The sequence below is a fragment of the Triplophysa dalaica genome, chromosome 9, assembly GCF_015846415.1.
Source record: "Triplophysa dalaica isolate WHDGS20190420 chromosome 9, ASM1584641v1, whole genome shotgun sequence".
NCBI lineage: Eukaryota > Metazoa > Chordata > Actinopteri > Cypriniformes > Nemacheilidae > Triplophysa > Triplophysa dalaica.
This window is the reverse complement of record NC_079550.1, coordinates 11,184,178-11,199,701: the sequence shown is the minus strand read 5'-3', so window position 1 is coordinate 11,199,701 and position 15,524 is coordinate 11,184,178. Positions and strand designations below refer to the sequence as shown.

General features: G+C 40.7%; 1 protein-coding gene across 7 annotated transcripts in view; it reads left to right on the top strand.

The window, feature by feature from the left end:
- Nucleotides 1-15,400, top strand: part of igsf9ba (immunoglobulin superfamily, member 9Ba) — a 52,169-nt gene extending 36,769 nt beyond the window's left edge. For 2 of the 7 annotated variants that reach the window (XM_056756222.1, XM_056756227.1), the window contains 11 exons: nt 77-227; nt 1,756-1,879; nt 2,493-2,668; nt 2,775-3,001; nt 3,412-3,496; nt 3,876-4,037; nt 5,070-5,115; nt 5,724-5,810; nt 6,355-8,001; nt 8,548-8,593; nt 9,142-10,099. In XM_056756222.1, the coding sequence (XP_056612200.1) occupies nt 77-227; nt 1,756-1,879; nt 2,493-2,668; nt 2,775-3,001; nt 3,412-3,496; nt 3,876-4,037; nt 5,070-5,115; nt 5,724-5,810; nt 6,355-8,001; nt 8,548-8,593 (2,751 nt within the window). In that variant the 3' untranslated portion in view covers nt 9,142-10,099. Of the gene's footprint in view, nt 1-76; nt 228-1,755; nt 1,880-2,492; nt 2,669-2,774; nt 3,002-3,411; nt 3,497-3,875; nt 4,038-5,069; nt 5,116-5,723; nt 5,811-6,354; nt 8,006-8,547; nt 8,594-9,141; nt 10,100-10,126; nt 10,258-11,022 lie in introns of those variants that run through there. The other 5 variants (XM_056756228.1, XM_056756223.1, XM_056756224.1 and 2 more) reach the window with 5 other exon arrangements.
- The last annotated feature ends 124 nt before the right edge of the window (nt 15,401-15,524 follow it).

Here is a 15,524-nt window from a genome sequence, read left to right as displayed (position 1 = left end):
TAATGCAGGGTGTTTTTCTCATTTACATTATCAAATATTTGATACAAGCAAACTGTTTATTTTGTACTTCGTCAAGGTCGGGAAGCCTAGCAGAAGCAAGCATAACCTCTTACCAAGTGGTAGCTTACAGTTTGTGTCTCTGAGCAAAGAGGATCATGGGGAGTGGGAATGTGTCGCCGCCAACGTAGTAACAAGCATCACTGCCAGCACACACCTTTTTGTAATAGGTAAATGATTGTCTGCACGCAAATTCAATATGCATTCGATTCACATTAAGCTTTTCACTTTTCAGAACGTAAGCAGTGAAAAGTGGACCAGTAGAACCCGGCCTTAGAAATGTACTAAGTCTGAAAAATAAAGAATATCTTTTTGGATAGATGTTTTTTATTTTAAGCATTTAAAATAATAATTTATAATTTGATTTATAAAGTCGGATTTCACAGGAAGTTGTTTTAAACAAACATAGAAAATGCAGTATGTAATGTAACTTGCAATTGTATATTTCAAACAGAGGTGGCGATAGAGAGGGCAAAGGTTGTGTACTGCAGCTTAAAATAAAAAAGGTTTGGGTCAATAGTGGAATTTATTATTCAAAGCAAGTCATTTTATTTTTATTTTAATGTTTCTTTTTTATTTCCTTGTTTATTAATAAAAAAATCTGGCCCATGCTGCATATATATTTTGATCTAAATTAATTACTAAAATGTAATCTATTTGGCATTACATAATGCTTGTTAAAATGTTATGAAAAATAAGATCAGTGTCTCATTTTTACACGGGCACAGTTTATCTGGCAGTTTATCGCGGGGGATTTTAGGACACAAAATATGTCAGTAATGTGATTTCTCAATGGCAAGTTAGTCGCAGTGACTAACTCGGCTGTCACGTCTGTGAAATCTCCCTCAGATGACAAGTGATGTGTCAGCGTGTACAGAACCCCATACATGCGCTGTTTGTTTGGCCGTGGACTGGTGTCATGGCAGTCCAAAGATTTTGCTTAATGTGGGAGTAATTAACAGATCCTCTGCAGCTGCTGTGTGCTGATAAGGGATGGGTTAGACTTCAGCATCTTCAGCTATCCTCCAACACTGTCCTGCTCTTATCAGACTGGGTCAGTCTGCATTCTGTGCTTGTTTACTTGTCTGGTCAGAAAACATAAGAAACGGACAGATAAATGGATCGCATGTTCAATCTTCTATAAATCTCCTAGACCAAGGTTGTCTAGGAAAACAACTGTTTTGGAACGAACAGCCTGGCTCAAGAAATATGTTAAGCCATTTAAAGTACTTAAATAGTTCACCAGAAATGAAAATTTGGTTATTTTCTCATCCTACATCATACTGTGGAAACCAAACATTTATGTTTAACAATTCTTTAGAGGAGGAATGGAGAAAGTTGTAATGAAAAAATTGTCATGTGAAAAAAACGTTAAACGTTGAACTTTGGTCATTATTTACCTTGTATGGTAAAGACCAACTTAGTTATGTTGTTGTAAATAGCGTTGTTTGGGCTCCACAAATAAAGAAAGTTATGCAGGATGGATTGAAATGCATAAGGTGAATAAATAATGACAGAATTTAAAGTTTTGGCTGAACTGTTCTTTTAAGCAGCAATAGTGTTCATGACATGCTGGGTCAAATATACAAAACATTTAGTAAGAAATAGATCAAATTTCTTCAAGATTGGTTGTTATGGTTTTCTCATTGGTCGCAAGCTGGTGGTTTTGGCTTCATTAATAAAAAAACTCTGTTTTAGGCACGAGTCCACATGCGCCAAATAACGTCCATGTGTCAGCATCCACGAGCTCCGCTAACGTTTCCTGGGAACCTGGATATGACGGAGGCTTTGAACAGACGTTTTCCGTCTGGTACGGCCCGGTGTAAGTCACGCTATATATAGCTCCTTCCTCGCCTTTTTTTCTGAATCGACTCGTGACATGGCTGAGTCCATTTTTTTCCCGATGTGTTGAAGCGTTCATCTTCAAACCCACCCCTCCTCGCTTCTAGAGGCAGGTTTGTAAATGAAATAAATCAATGCGAATGTTTAAACTCATTTGTAATATTCAATGCGATATTCAGAGCGATTTTTGTTTTTAAAACGTATTTTTAAAATAGTTTTAATAACATGGATCTGGGTGATGGAATGCGGTTAGTTACCTGTCTTTCGGCTCATTCAACACTTCACTTAAAAAGTATGTTTTTTGTCAAATAATTAAATAAGTGAACAAACGATTTTCCCAGCTTTTAGAGATCCCTGATATTAAGGCTGATTATTGGATCTGGGAGTCCATATTCTACACTTTTTGTGTAATTTATTGGTTAGATCTGCATTTTTGATAACTGTATAATTAATAATACAATTCCAAACCTCGTACAAAATGAACAGAATATAAAATGGCTGATAAAATGTATACTCTACTTTGAATGAAAATGCTTCTAAAACCTAATTAACATTTATCATTGTCTTAATGTAACTTTGTCGTTATCCATTAGGAAGATAAAAAATGATTTAGGGCCTCATGATTGGCTGTCCATACCTGTGCCTGGCTCTCAGACGTGGTTGGTGGTGCAGGGGTTGGAGCCAAAGACTGCCTATCAATTCAGTGTGTTGGCCCAAAACAAGCTGGGCACCGGCCCCTTCAGTGAGGTAGTCACTGTGACTACAGGAGGTGGGTGACACTTCTACCTACACAGTTTATTGTAATTGACCTCTTAGTGACCCCTTCATATGAATTTTACTTAGGTTTGCTTAACACAGTCTTTTGTATGTTACAGGGTATCCAATAAGTACCCCTGAACCACTGGTGCTTCTAACTCCACCACGATGCCTCACAGCCAACCGGACACAGCAGGGTGTACTGTTGACATGGCTTCCTCCAGCCAATCACTCTTCACCAATTGACCGTTACATCATCGAGTTCCGTCTGGGAGAAAGGTGGGAGGTTCTGGACGACTTGATTCCCGCAACCGAGACTGAGATCATAGCACGGGACCTCATTCAGGTAACCCTTGCTCTGATAACATTACTACTAACATCAGTAGAAAGTGTACAGGGGGCTTTGCAAGTTATAAAGTCCCTAGTGACAGAATATTAGTTAAAGTAGCCTCAGGCAGAGGCATAATGCACATCCTGTGCATTAGCGCTTTAGAATAAGCAAAGGTACTAAACCTACAGATAATTTACATCATAGTTGGTAATGCCTTTACTAAGATTTGGTAGAAAAGATAGACAGAGTGCACTGAGAGCATGGGTTTTCAGCTGAAAAGCTCAAAGGATATATAGTTTTAATTCAGTCTGACATACATACCAGCAGAGTCTTATATGTTCGTGTTACAAATTGGCAGATCTGACATTTACACCTGTTGGCCTCAGTGGATTCTCGACCCACTGACCTGTTTCTCTTTCTCCCAGGACTCTTGGTATGAATTCCGAGCGCTGGCTGTAATGGACGATCTTGTCAGTGAGAGCAGTAATGTGGTGGGGGTGTCAAGTACAGGTGAGAATAAGGGGCGTCGCTCAAATGCACCAATTCATTGCTTTAGCTGTCTAGAGCTTCACTGCCCCCTGCTGGTCCTTATATTTAATACCCTTATGCTCTCTGTTGCTATGTTTGTTGAATGATACAGGGGTGTCATGCACCTACTTTGGCAGTCATGGGTCACTTGCTGCTCAAAATAAGAGACGATTAATAAAAAAGAAAAAAACTTGTCTCAATGATCGAAGGAAACTTGAAGTATGAGAGGGCATGACACTTCTGATTTCATAATGTTGGCATAACCAGTCTGCTTAATAATTCACACTTAATGCTGCTTTGTTAATACACGCTTGCTGCATCCCATCTTTTTACATGTTCTGGAGTATGTCTCCTTTCTCAGACCCCTTCCCTCCAACAGAGATCTCAGATGAGGGGCTGGCCAGGCCAGTGGTGGCCGGAATCGTAGCCACCATCTGTTTCTTGGCTGCTGCCATCCTCTTTAGCACGCTCGCGGCGTGCTTCGTCAACAAGCAGCATCGACGCAAGCTTAAACGCAAGCGAGGTAGGTCTTCCTGAAAGACACATGTAAAGCAGTAGTATTATAATTTTGTTTTCTTTTTTATTTTATTGTAGTTGTATTAATATTTTGAAATTACTATTTTTTATTGTTTTCATGTTTCATGTCATTTAATTTAATATTTCGCAAAATGCTTTTATTATTTGTTTCCTTTTCTTTTACTGTTACATTTATTTTTCTTTCAGTTTTAATTTACATTTTTTTGTTAATAATTTCAGGGCAGTAAATGCAGTTTATGCTAAGGAAACATTCCTATTTTTGTTTAGGTAAAGTTTTTCAAATAATATTTTGGCCGATATTTTATTTTATTTCAATTATCAAAAATGTTTTATTAGTTTTAGTAAACTTTAGTAGTTTACTGGTCACCTTACTATAGATTTAGCATTTCAAAGTACTGCTTGTTGTATCAATTTTGTCATGCCAGGAATGAAAAAAGTTTTTGTGGAAAAAGGAGATGATAGGACAAAACATACTATAAAATTTATAAAAAGTTATAATATACAGTATACGTAAGTATATATCATATTATATATACCTATAAATAGCATTTATTATACACAATATAAGCAACATGACTACTAATCATGACTGTTCTTATGATGATAAGATAGGAAAATTCTGGACTGAAACCAAATTTCTGGATATAATGGGCCGAAAACCAAAAACAACTTTTATATAAACTTTATGAAGTCTATAATTCCCATTAATATTTTAACAATTCAAGTGATTACATTACATGCATAATGTGTGACCTGAATGATAATACTTCTTTATGCCAGAGCTTACATCATATGATAATTTCAAGTTGTGTTTTAGATATTAAGACTATTATCCTCTTCTCTCCATATTTAAATATAGAACAGCCACTCATACCTTATTGCTCAAATATTGTGTTGCCAGATCCTCTTTGATTCCCACACCTAATGTCTGCATTATTGCATTTGAAAGCACGGATGTGATAAAATACCTGAAGCATATTGTCATGCTGATGTGGCATTGTGTTGCATTTGTCCGTAGACCCTCCACTATCGATTACTCACACAAGGAAAAGCATTGAATCTCCGTAAGTACATGCATGGCAACATCCATCATACTTTGCACTCTGGCAAATCTGTTGACACCCCGGATCCCTTCAGCACATGGCTTTAGAGAGAGACACAGAGAGAGAGATAGAGAGAGTGTGTGTACAGTTGAGAAAATGAAACGGCTGACCCCAGCAGCTGGTGCGTTATCGTGAGGGATGCATAGAGGAGGATTTGAGTGGTCACTAAAGTGGCTGCTATAAATGCATCTGTGCTTACCTCTGCTTTTCAGCACCGAGATGCATTGATTTTGCCATTACAATCTTCTCAAGCTTTTCCTTTTTTGCCATTCAGTCAGGTTGTCGCAGAACCTTTCAATACAGTATCAACATGAACCTTACCCCCCCAGATCCTCCAAATCGATCAGTGCAGGCATGGCAGCATGTAAATTTTAGAGCTAAATGGGAGATGGAGAACAGTAAGGGTAGCACAGTCCAAACTGGCACTCGCGCTATTATCCGATTTCATTGTGGTCTTCATAGAGCTGCAGTCTCATGCTCCCATCCCACTCATTTCCACATAGCAGTGTGGAACCATAGTCTGGTTGACGGCCGACTCTCCCCCGTCTCTATTTTGTTTCTCACCGCAGGCCTCCTCTTACCCCCTTGCCTGGCATTCAGCCCTACTGGGAAGAGCCAGACAGGAGCAGCTACAGACCCCCATCCACCAGCCCTCAGTGAGTGCCTGCACCTGCACCTCTCTTTGCGGCGGGCGCTAACATGCGCCTGTCCGCCTTAGCTGCATGCTTTTAGTTAGTGGTGCGGAGCAAAAATGCTACTTTGGGGGACTAAAGAACCTCAGCACTTGGCTGCTCCTTATTCGGACACACATTTGACCCTTTAAAGTTAGAAAGGTACATTTGTAATGAAGAATTTGGTAACGTTTTAGCTTATTTTATGCTAGGCCACGGCTGCCTGTATGACTCAATTGTTTGTGTGTTGTCCTCATTCTCTTGTACTCCATTTTGTCTCACCCTTACACCGTCTTTCACTTCTCTTATTCAAAATGATCTTTAGATGTTTAATATAACTACTGTTATAAGATGAGCTATTTGTAAAGGCTAATTAATGTTTGGTTAAATAGTTTAGTGATATGTATAATACACATGAAAATGCAACGTTTCCTGTAGATAATGTTCAGAATTAGCCATGGTTCTTGATTTGCTCGTTTTCAGATCCCCAGGGTTTTGTCTTAAGCCCCATGTCTTTTTTGATTGATAGGCTGTCCTCCGGGAAGATCACCCCCGAAAGCATCACCTCTTCCCGGTCCCCATCTTTGGCCAGCGTAGGTGGTCCTGGCCTATACGTGAAGAAGTTGCCAAGCCCCAGGAAAGAGAAAGAGCTTTCACTCTATAAGAAAACCAAGCGAGCAATAACCAGTAAGAAGTACAGCGTGTCCAAGCATGAGGCCGAGGTCACCACACCCATCGAGCTGATCTGCCGTGGGCCCGACGGGCGCTTCATCATGGACCCCTGCGACATCGACGCGTCCCTCAAGACCCGGCGCATAGAGGGTTTTCCCTTTGTGGAGGAATCAGACTTGTATCCCGAGTTCCGCCAGTCCGACGAGGAGAATGATGACCCCGGGCCCCTACCCCCTGTCATGGCCACCCTCAGGCCCCAGATATCCCCTGTGTCCTCCAGCCAGGAATCCTACATGCAGCCCCCAGCCTACAGTCCTCGGTTCCAGAGGCCTATGGAAGGTATGAGCATCTCGGAGGGTAGTCGGCTTCAGGCCACAGGGCAGAGCCGGGTCTCCCATTTTCACAGGGTATTCCCTCCAGGCCCCTTCTATGGCTATCTAGGTAGTGGCGCTGAGGTGGAGCTTCACCCTCCGTTTTACATGCCTGATGTTAGCCCACGTAGCTCTGCCATGTCCTCCTCACCATCATACCCCCCCGAGGGGCCGTTCCGCCATCCCACCATCCCCGAGGAGAGGGAGGAGCTGAGGATCCATCAGTTCGGCACTTCCGGCCACGCCCTCCCACTGGTGCATAGCCCTCCCTCCTCTCGCTCCACCGAGACCTGGCAGCCTCCTGACTTCCCCTTTCTAGGTCAGGAGGGTCCCCGTCTCGCTCTTCCACCTCGCCATTCCTCATATCTCCACCGGGACCTCCCCGAGCCCCCACCATACCCCTCCCATAGTCGCACTCTTGGCACAACCTCTCAGTTCCCTTCAAGCTCTGCTTTCCTCCAGCTGGAGGCCCCTAGAGCCCACCTAAGCAGAACTCCCGGCAGGTTCCCGCCTCAGGGCCCTTCAGCCAAGCATATAACTATGCAACAGGCCCAGACTCTGGGGCAGTTGAGACACACTGCCCATGGTATGGGCGTACCAGTGTTGCCTTACCCAGGCGCCACAGCCCGCATGGGGAGCCCAAGCACACTGCACAGCGAGAGCTCAGACGGCTGGAGGTCCGAGGCCCAGCCTTGGCTGAGCCCCAGGGCGGCACGCAGGATGGAACTCGGCCTGCAGCAGGTGGTCCTGCAGCCGTCGCGGCTTTCCCCGCTCACCCAGACCCCTCCAAGCTCACACGCCGGCTCTCCAGACATCCTCGTCCGCCCTCCTCCCCGTCCCAGCATCCTGCGGCCTTCACGCTCTCAAGAGATGCCCGAGAGCGCCCGTCACCCCGCCAGTGTCTCGTTCTCCCGGAGGTCTCTTTCCTCTTCCCCCGCCAGTTCACCCACCCAAGGTCAGAGCAGCCAGCGGCCCAGCCTCAGCTTTCGCGCACACATGGCCTTTGCCACGGCAGCGGCCAGCTACCCCTCCCAGTCTCCTTCGCCCTCTGGGGAGAGCAGTGATGCTTTCGGCCAGATGCCATCTCAGAGAAGGACCGATGAGGAGATGCTCCCCTCAGAACCCTCTCCAGGGTAGGTGAACCATACCATTGGAGGCTCTAAAATGAAAAGGAGATTGTTATTCATCATTGTGCCGCAAAAGCGATGCTTTCATGCTTTTGCGATTTTAAATTAAAATTTTTACATGTCCATTTTATAAGATTTTTATAAATGTCCATGTAACTCCTCAGGGTTCACAGGATAAATTTCCATACTTTTTTTTTTCCAAAAGTCTACACTCCTTTTAAACAGTGTAATATTAACATAGGAATTTATCGTAGTGTATAACATCTCTCATGGTTTTCTAGTGCATCCATGATGATCCCATGGCTCTTCCTTCTTTGTCCACTCTCGTGGGCTGACCACGTCATTTACCCTCTCCAGCTCATTTCTCTCATCTCTCTCACTTCCTCTAACTCAGGGCTTTGACCATCAGGTTGGCCTTCTAAGGCGGCCGTTGTTGCCAGGGATGAGCGAGCACTCATCTCTTGCAACACTCATCCTCATATAGAGTAGAGACGGCACTTTTTCTCTGGAGGCTCTGGTAGTCTTACCCTCTTTGTTTTTGATTGATCTCAGCTATCTGGGCAGCATTGTTGTGACCAGGTCCTCTACACCACAATAGGTAAGGGTCGAATCCATGTCTGAAAGAGGAGGGGGTTGCAGGCGGGGTCTTAAATCATTCTCATTTAAAGGGGAATGACAGATTTGAAAAGTAAGCATTTAAGGACTGATTAGTTATACAATGGTTTTTGGATGCACAAGCAGATTTTGGCCTGCTTTTCAGAAAAATATTGTGCAATAAAAGTACAGAAATCTGTAAGTTTTAAACACTTTTGCCCTTTCTGAGGCTTGAATATTCCCCTTTAAAATACTGTTTCCATGTCTAAAAATATCATGCATGTCTTCTCTAAATACTCTTCCTCGATGCCGAATCAGTAACAGCAGTTCTCAAACTAAAAACTTCTTGTCACATTTGTCGTCTTAGTGGTTTGGTTCCTTTCTTTTTCTGTACCGACCATTCTCCCCTCCCTGCCATCTCTTCTCCTGTCAGCATGGTGAAGCCACCGTACAGTGTATTCATGGTAACCAGAGTGTGTTTGATGTAACGGACTGTGGTGCTCGGTCATGTCTCCCCCCTCTATTAATCACTTTCACTTTCTCTTTCCACAGCTTCAGCAGCAGGGGAGACTGTCTATAAACGCTTTGTGTTTCTGTGCCTTGTGAACCCATGAGTTGTTGGCTGACTCTTCAGTATGGACGTTTGAGTGTCATGATCTCTGCCATGATAAAGGAATGGCATATACGATAAAAGACAACCCTTTACAGGAAATGTGACCCTGTGGTCAGTTTAATAGGAACCCCAGTGCACTTAGTTGGGGAACGGGAGATTTTTGGCTAGTTGTAATTTGATTGGACAGTGCTGGCAGATTGGCAGCAGTGTGCAACATGAGGTAAAAGGTTTTATCATGCTCATATCAGGTTCATTTTCTGTAGAAAATTTGAGAAAAAATGCTAGATTCTCCTTACCAGACTGAGTGAACTCTAATACTTGAGGAATATCCACGCTGCATCTGATTACATAACGGTATTTTAAAGTTAACCCCAAAAAAAAAATTGTGCCATCGTTTCATTTCAGACCTGTCTCACTTTTTTTCGTGTGACACAAATGTTAGGTAGGATGTTTAAGCTGCTCTTGGAGAGTGGATGAAAATCAGAGCCGTGACCTGAAAAAGCATAATAAAATAAGTTGAGTTCACTATTTACTTTCAATGTATGAAAAAGAGCGGCGTGAACATTCTGCGCAACATCTCTTGAGGTCCACAGAAGAAAGTTAATTGAACGTGTTTGAAACGGCATGAGGCTGAGTTATCTCACATTGAACTATTCCTTAAATTGACATGTTGATTAACAATGACAAGCAGCGAGCAACCGATTATGTAATTAACTGATTAATTTCTTGCAACTTGTCAAAACTTGATTCATTTCCAAATTGCACAGTGTATGTATATAAATGGAACTGTTGTCACAAAGGTATTTACAGTGTACTTGGAATTGTTACAAGCTGAAATATCCTGCCAGTTTGATCAGGCCGTTTGAGGGCAGCGCACCCTGGTGGCTGTGTGAAGTAATGCTTCATTATGTTTGTCTCTCACAGGGAGCATCTAGGTGCAGTGAGAGCCCCTGCAGGGTCTGAGAGCTTTGAAGCACTGATTTATTATTGTATTAGTAAAGCCAAGAAATCAACAGCCAACAAGAACAACAACTCCAGATTCAAGAAAAGGACAGGTCAGTTTCATAGCCACCTACACGTGTTCGCAATCTTTATCTCTGAATTGGATGATCATCTGTTTAATTACTGCATAGTAGGATCACTTAGTTAACTTGACTTATTCTTACTTTCGCACATACAACGGAGACAGGGGTTTAAGGACTTAAATTGGCCTTTTAAGTGATAGTTCACTTTATTCTTTCATAATTTACTCACCCTCTTGTCATTTCAAAATTGTATAAGTTTCTCCTACAGAACACAAAAGAAGATATTTTGAAGAATGTTGGTAACCAAACAGCGACGGCACCCATTCACTTGCAAATGTTTTGTCTCTATACAAAAGAAGTGAATGGGTACCTCCCCTGTTTGGTTACCAACATTCTTCAAAATATCTTCTTTTGCATTCTTTGGAAGAAAGAAATGCTTATGGGTTTGAATTAAGAAGGTGAGTAAATTATGACAGAATTTTTATTTTCAGGTCACCATAAGGTCGGAAAAACATCCCATAAATTTGCACTGAAGCACAGATTAGAATATGATGTCGTTTTATACCATCATCAGCTCTTACCCATTGGGACCAGAAATCAACCATCTACATTAGCAGTGTCCTAGCAACCGCATAGCAACATGCAAAAAATGCTTTGAAACTGCATAGAAACACCTTGGAAACCAGCTACAACACTCAAGTATAATAGCACCTTTTTACTCAGCCAAGCACAATCATTTCTTGGATTTTTTTATACATTGTTGTCTCTGTGTCTCATTTGCTTTGATGTCTTCAGATGTGTCCTCCTCTCAGACCCAGCAGTCGCATGCATCTCAGGCCTTTGAGCAACGAGAACGTCTCAGCTCTCCCTCAAAGAAAAAGTGGAAAAGTCCACTGAGAAAGTCCCCATGTCTCCATGTGTCCCCTCTGCTGCGTTGGCTTCACCCCAGAGAAGACAGGAAATCACTTCTGGCCAGTATGGACCCAGTCCCCTCAAACTATGGCTCTCTGCTCTGAAAGCCTTGAAAACCTTGGGGCGGCTCATCTTCTTGTCTATTAGCAAAAATGTTCAATGGACACACTATCAGTACTGTTTTGTAATCAGTCGAAACTAGATACGATTTATTATCTTCTCCGTTTGGCACAATATCCTACACATATCTGTATTTTCTGTAAATTAACACAACGGATTAAAGTTACGGGGTGTTCTTTTCGAAGAAATAGGAAAAGGAAAGGAAAAGCTTTGTTTCGTAAAAAAATAGATTTCCAATGTTAGGAAAAATCTTGCTGGCCACTTTAGGTTTTGTTAAAGGTCAAAATTGTGTATATTGTGAAGGATAGAGAGTTTAATACTCTGTACAAGTATGTCCTCAAGACGTGATAGTTACTACAGGGTTTATTTTCTTCCTTCTACAAAATATTCCTCAAAAAGATAAAGAAAGAAATAATCTGGCACATATTTCAGCACTTCTACCATGTTTTGTGCAAGTTTACAATAAGCTTTAAATGACATATGTTGTCTGTTTGTGGCAAAGCTTCAAGAGTATTAAAAAAAACATTAAGGGGTTTCATGTAAGCTAAGAAAGTTTTTCCTTAATAAGCTATTCAACCTGAAATGTAAAGCACAGAATAACATTGAAAAGCTAGATAGAGGTATTTTTATGCAGCTGACATGAAGCCAGTTTTGAATTCCAAGTGAAAGCAGGTAGATGAGAAAAAATGAATTATGTTTATTGTTTTAAAATTATTTCCATATTTATTATATTTTGCTCTCTTTGCACAGCTTTGAGGCACTTTTTATCAATTTAACAACGTGACAGTATAGGTGGTTGAAGGTAGAATAATATTAGGCCCCTGCTGCAAAAAAGATTCAGATTTACCTTCATGCTTTTTGACATGTTCAGATGACATATTAGAAATGTAAAGTGCTAAAGTAGAACTATTTGGTCCTTGTCTTGCACAAATGTAGTTAGAAGTGGTGAAATCCGTTATTAATCTTTCTGTAACTTCCTTGAGGATAAATGATCGTTTGACATGTTGCTTAAGATGTACACAAAGGAAGTACAGTAGATATCGTGCAGACTAATATCAGTATAACATAGCAAAGTGAAATAATCCTTACTTTAATCAGTGGAAAAAGAAATGACCAGTCTTTTTAGTTACTTTCTACGTACAAAAGTGAACCTCCAAAAGTAGCTGGACTGTGCTCTTTTTTAAAAACAATTTGCAAGTAGATTGTACTGTAATCTTTAGTATTTGTCATCCATCACAGCTCATCGGACAAAGCAAAGTTTGTGTTATTTGAATCTCTAAGTATTTCCAGAAGGACGTCTATTGAGTTCACTAACAGCTGCTGATCTGCTACCTACAGTAAAAGCTAACCGGGCTGTACATGCTAGTTTAGTCGAACCGATGGTGAATGTATGGTTTGCTCCTAGAAATCAGATTTATCTGAAGACTTACACTACAGTTAATGTGATGCTTCTCTCTGTTTTAGCTCCTTTAGACACCTGTGCAAATGACCTTTCTCCAAACATTTATGGGATTTTTGCTGGAAAATATAGTAATACAGAACAGTGTTGTAAGAACTCGAATGAAATGTCATGCGGTACTTAAAACACAAACACACTTATTTCCGTGCATAGATATTCTTGGAGAAGCCATTTTATTGACTACAAGAAAAAAACGTTGAGGTAGAGTTTAGTGGATTTGAGGTTTAGAGGATACTTTCTTTACTCCCTTTTATTTTATGTAGCCATTTTACTAAATACAGTAGGAATACTCAATCCTCTCGCAGAACAGCGATGCACATTTAAGCTAGACTATTCTCTATTGTTTTTTACCCCCATATGGTGCGCCCAATTCGTAAGGCTGCTAGTAAGGCTGGAGAGAGCGGCTGTGGCAATTTTTAGAAAGTCTTGACTACAGTATCTGACTTAAGCTGTCAGGAAAGAAATACTGAACCTTTGCTACACGTCCTGCAGGGACCCATTACTGAATAAGTCCTTCAAAAACCACATAATGTTTACATGATCTAGAAATAACGTGCAAAGATGTAGGCACATCGTACACATTATGACTTGGTGCTATGTCTTTTTCAACTCGTGGTGCTGTGGTTCAGAGGTTAACACAAACCGTCCTCTGTCTTTAACTAACTAAACTAGCTCTGTTGTGATTTCCTTCATTGAGTTCTGGTGAGTAGGACTGCAAGCAATAAAACCTCTTTCGCAGGAACGGTCCTGTGCGCTTACCATGGAAATGGAAAAGGTGGAATTTATAGTTCAGCTTTGACATAAACATTTGAAACGAGCTTATATTATTAAGTGATCCTTTTGCTGAATAACAACAAACACACAAAATATTCATACATGGAAAAATTCATAAAGTTGAATTTGCTTGTCTTGATGCGGCAGCGTATCAATGTAAAATTGAAGAAGTATGATACTAATGTTTTCATTTAGCATGGAAAGGACCTGTTTGAAAGACAGTCTGGCGCCTCAAGCGGCAACATTTTTGCTTTATAGTGTTTCTCTTGGACACAGTTGCAGTGACACATCCCCGCATAAATCTGTCAGTCTGATTTAAGATGGAGTGTTGCTGTATATCTGCAGATGGTGATTGACAGTGTATTTGATCCAGAACCCCTCGTCTCCGAAAGGAGAACTCAACAAATATTTCTCTTGTTAAATATACGAGATTGTACAGGAAGACATGCACCCTTATTCTTGGTAGAGACAAGACTAAAGGGTCATTCACATAGGGCGTTTCTTGCGCACTTCTGCATTGTTTTTGATCGCATGAACGCGTCCGGTGGGAACGGTCTTAAAAAGGGCACATTTGCAGGAATTGTCATATCATCTCTTTGATTGCCTGTATTTAATTATTCTGCTTACTACTTATGGTGCTTTTGTGAAACCTTTTTATTTTCTAATTATTTTATCCTTTCAACAGAACTAACCTTACTCGAGAGAGTTGGACCTGTTTGTCATGTTTTAGATAAAATGCTTCTTTCTGTTTTTTATTCTTTGCTGTTCATATTAACCAGCACTGAAAACTTAGAATGTAATACTGCATTATGCACTAATTTACGACTGTTTTAACATTAAACCTCATTCTTAGAGCTTATTGGAAGCATATTTCAAGCAGCATTGTTGTGCTTTTTACTGCTTTTCAAATTGTGTTGTACATTGTTTACAGATTTATTATCTGAAGATGTGTTCTGGGCAAACATGTTTTTCATCTTGACATCCACAATGCAATGCATAAGAGACTGTTTTTATTTGAAGAAACAAATCATAAAACAGATTTTTATTTCAGAATTATTTGATTGAATGATTGAATGACTTGATTGGAGGCTTCTTGAAGTAATCTGATTTATTTCAGGTAATATTCTTAAACAGTATGGTGCTGTACCAAAGCCTTATGTAAAATACTATGATGCGTTGTTTGATTCATCTGCCACTGCTTAGGAGTTCTCCAAGAAATACTTAGACGAAACTGATTATAATGCACAGTGCAGTGTGCCTCTATCTTCTTGTCCTGGATTAATACGTAAAAGTGTTTTTCATGGACGTTCAGTGTCTCTCCATACTCAGATGTTAAAGATATGGTGCCTGGTGTGTCATCATGCTGCTAGGAGTAAATGTTAATAATGTTTCCTATCTGTACAACCAACATCTGAATTGTGACATTGACCTCCACAATAACACAGTTGGACACCTTGATTCAGCATCTTGAAAGTTAAAGGGAACAAGCGTGCATTAAGCAATGGCATCTTTAGAATAAAGGAAAATCGGTTGGTTTCTTTTCTCGTTTCTTTCGTTTAAACGATTTATTTTGTTCAGTTTTATCAATAAGCTTTTCTCAAGAAAATAAAATCACAATCAAAAAGACATATGCTATCCTGACAAATGAATCGTCCCTAGAGTCACAACACACCAGATCGGGAAATGATGAGTGCAAGCGTTACGTTTGTCCACGTGCTGTCTTTAACAGCCCAAATGTACGTAGTTCTGTATAGTGAAGACGTTCAATTTGCATTGTTTACATCACCAGATGCCCAGATATGCTCATTTTGGCAAGCTCTATTAGGTTGACATTTTTCAACGCTTTGGTCCATGTATTAACCCCGTAAAACTTTTTTTGTATTTTGATATAATAAAAAAATAAGAGTGTTTATTTGTACGAGTGATCTTTTGACTAATTTCTGGAACTGACCACTAGAGGCCACTGTTGCGTATGTTAATCAGAAGGGGCAGCAGTGAGAGCCTTTTTCCTCAACATATTAAGCGTAATGCC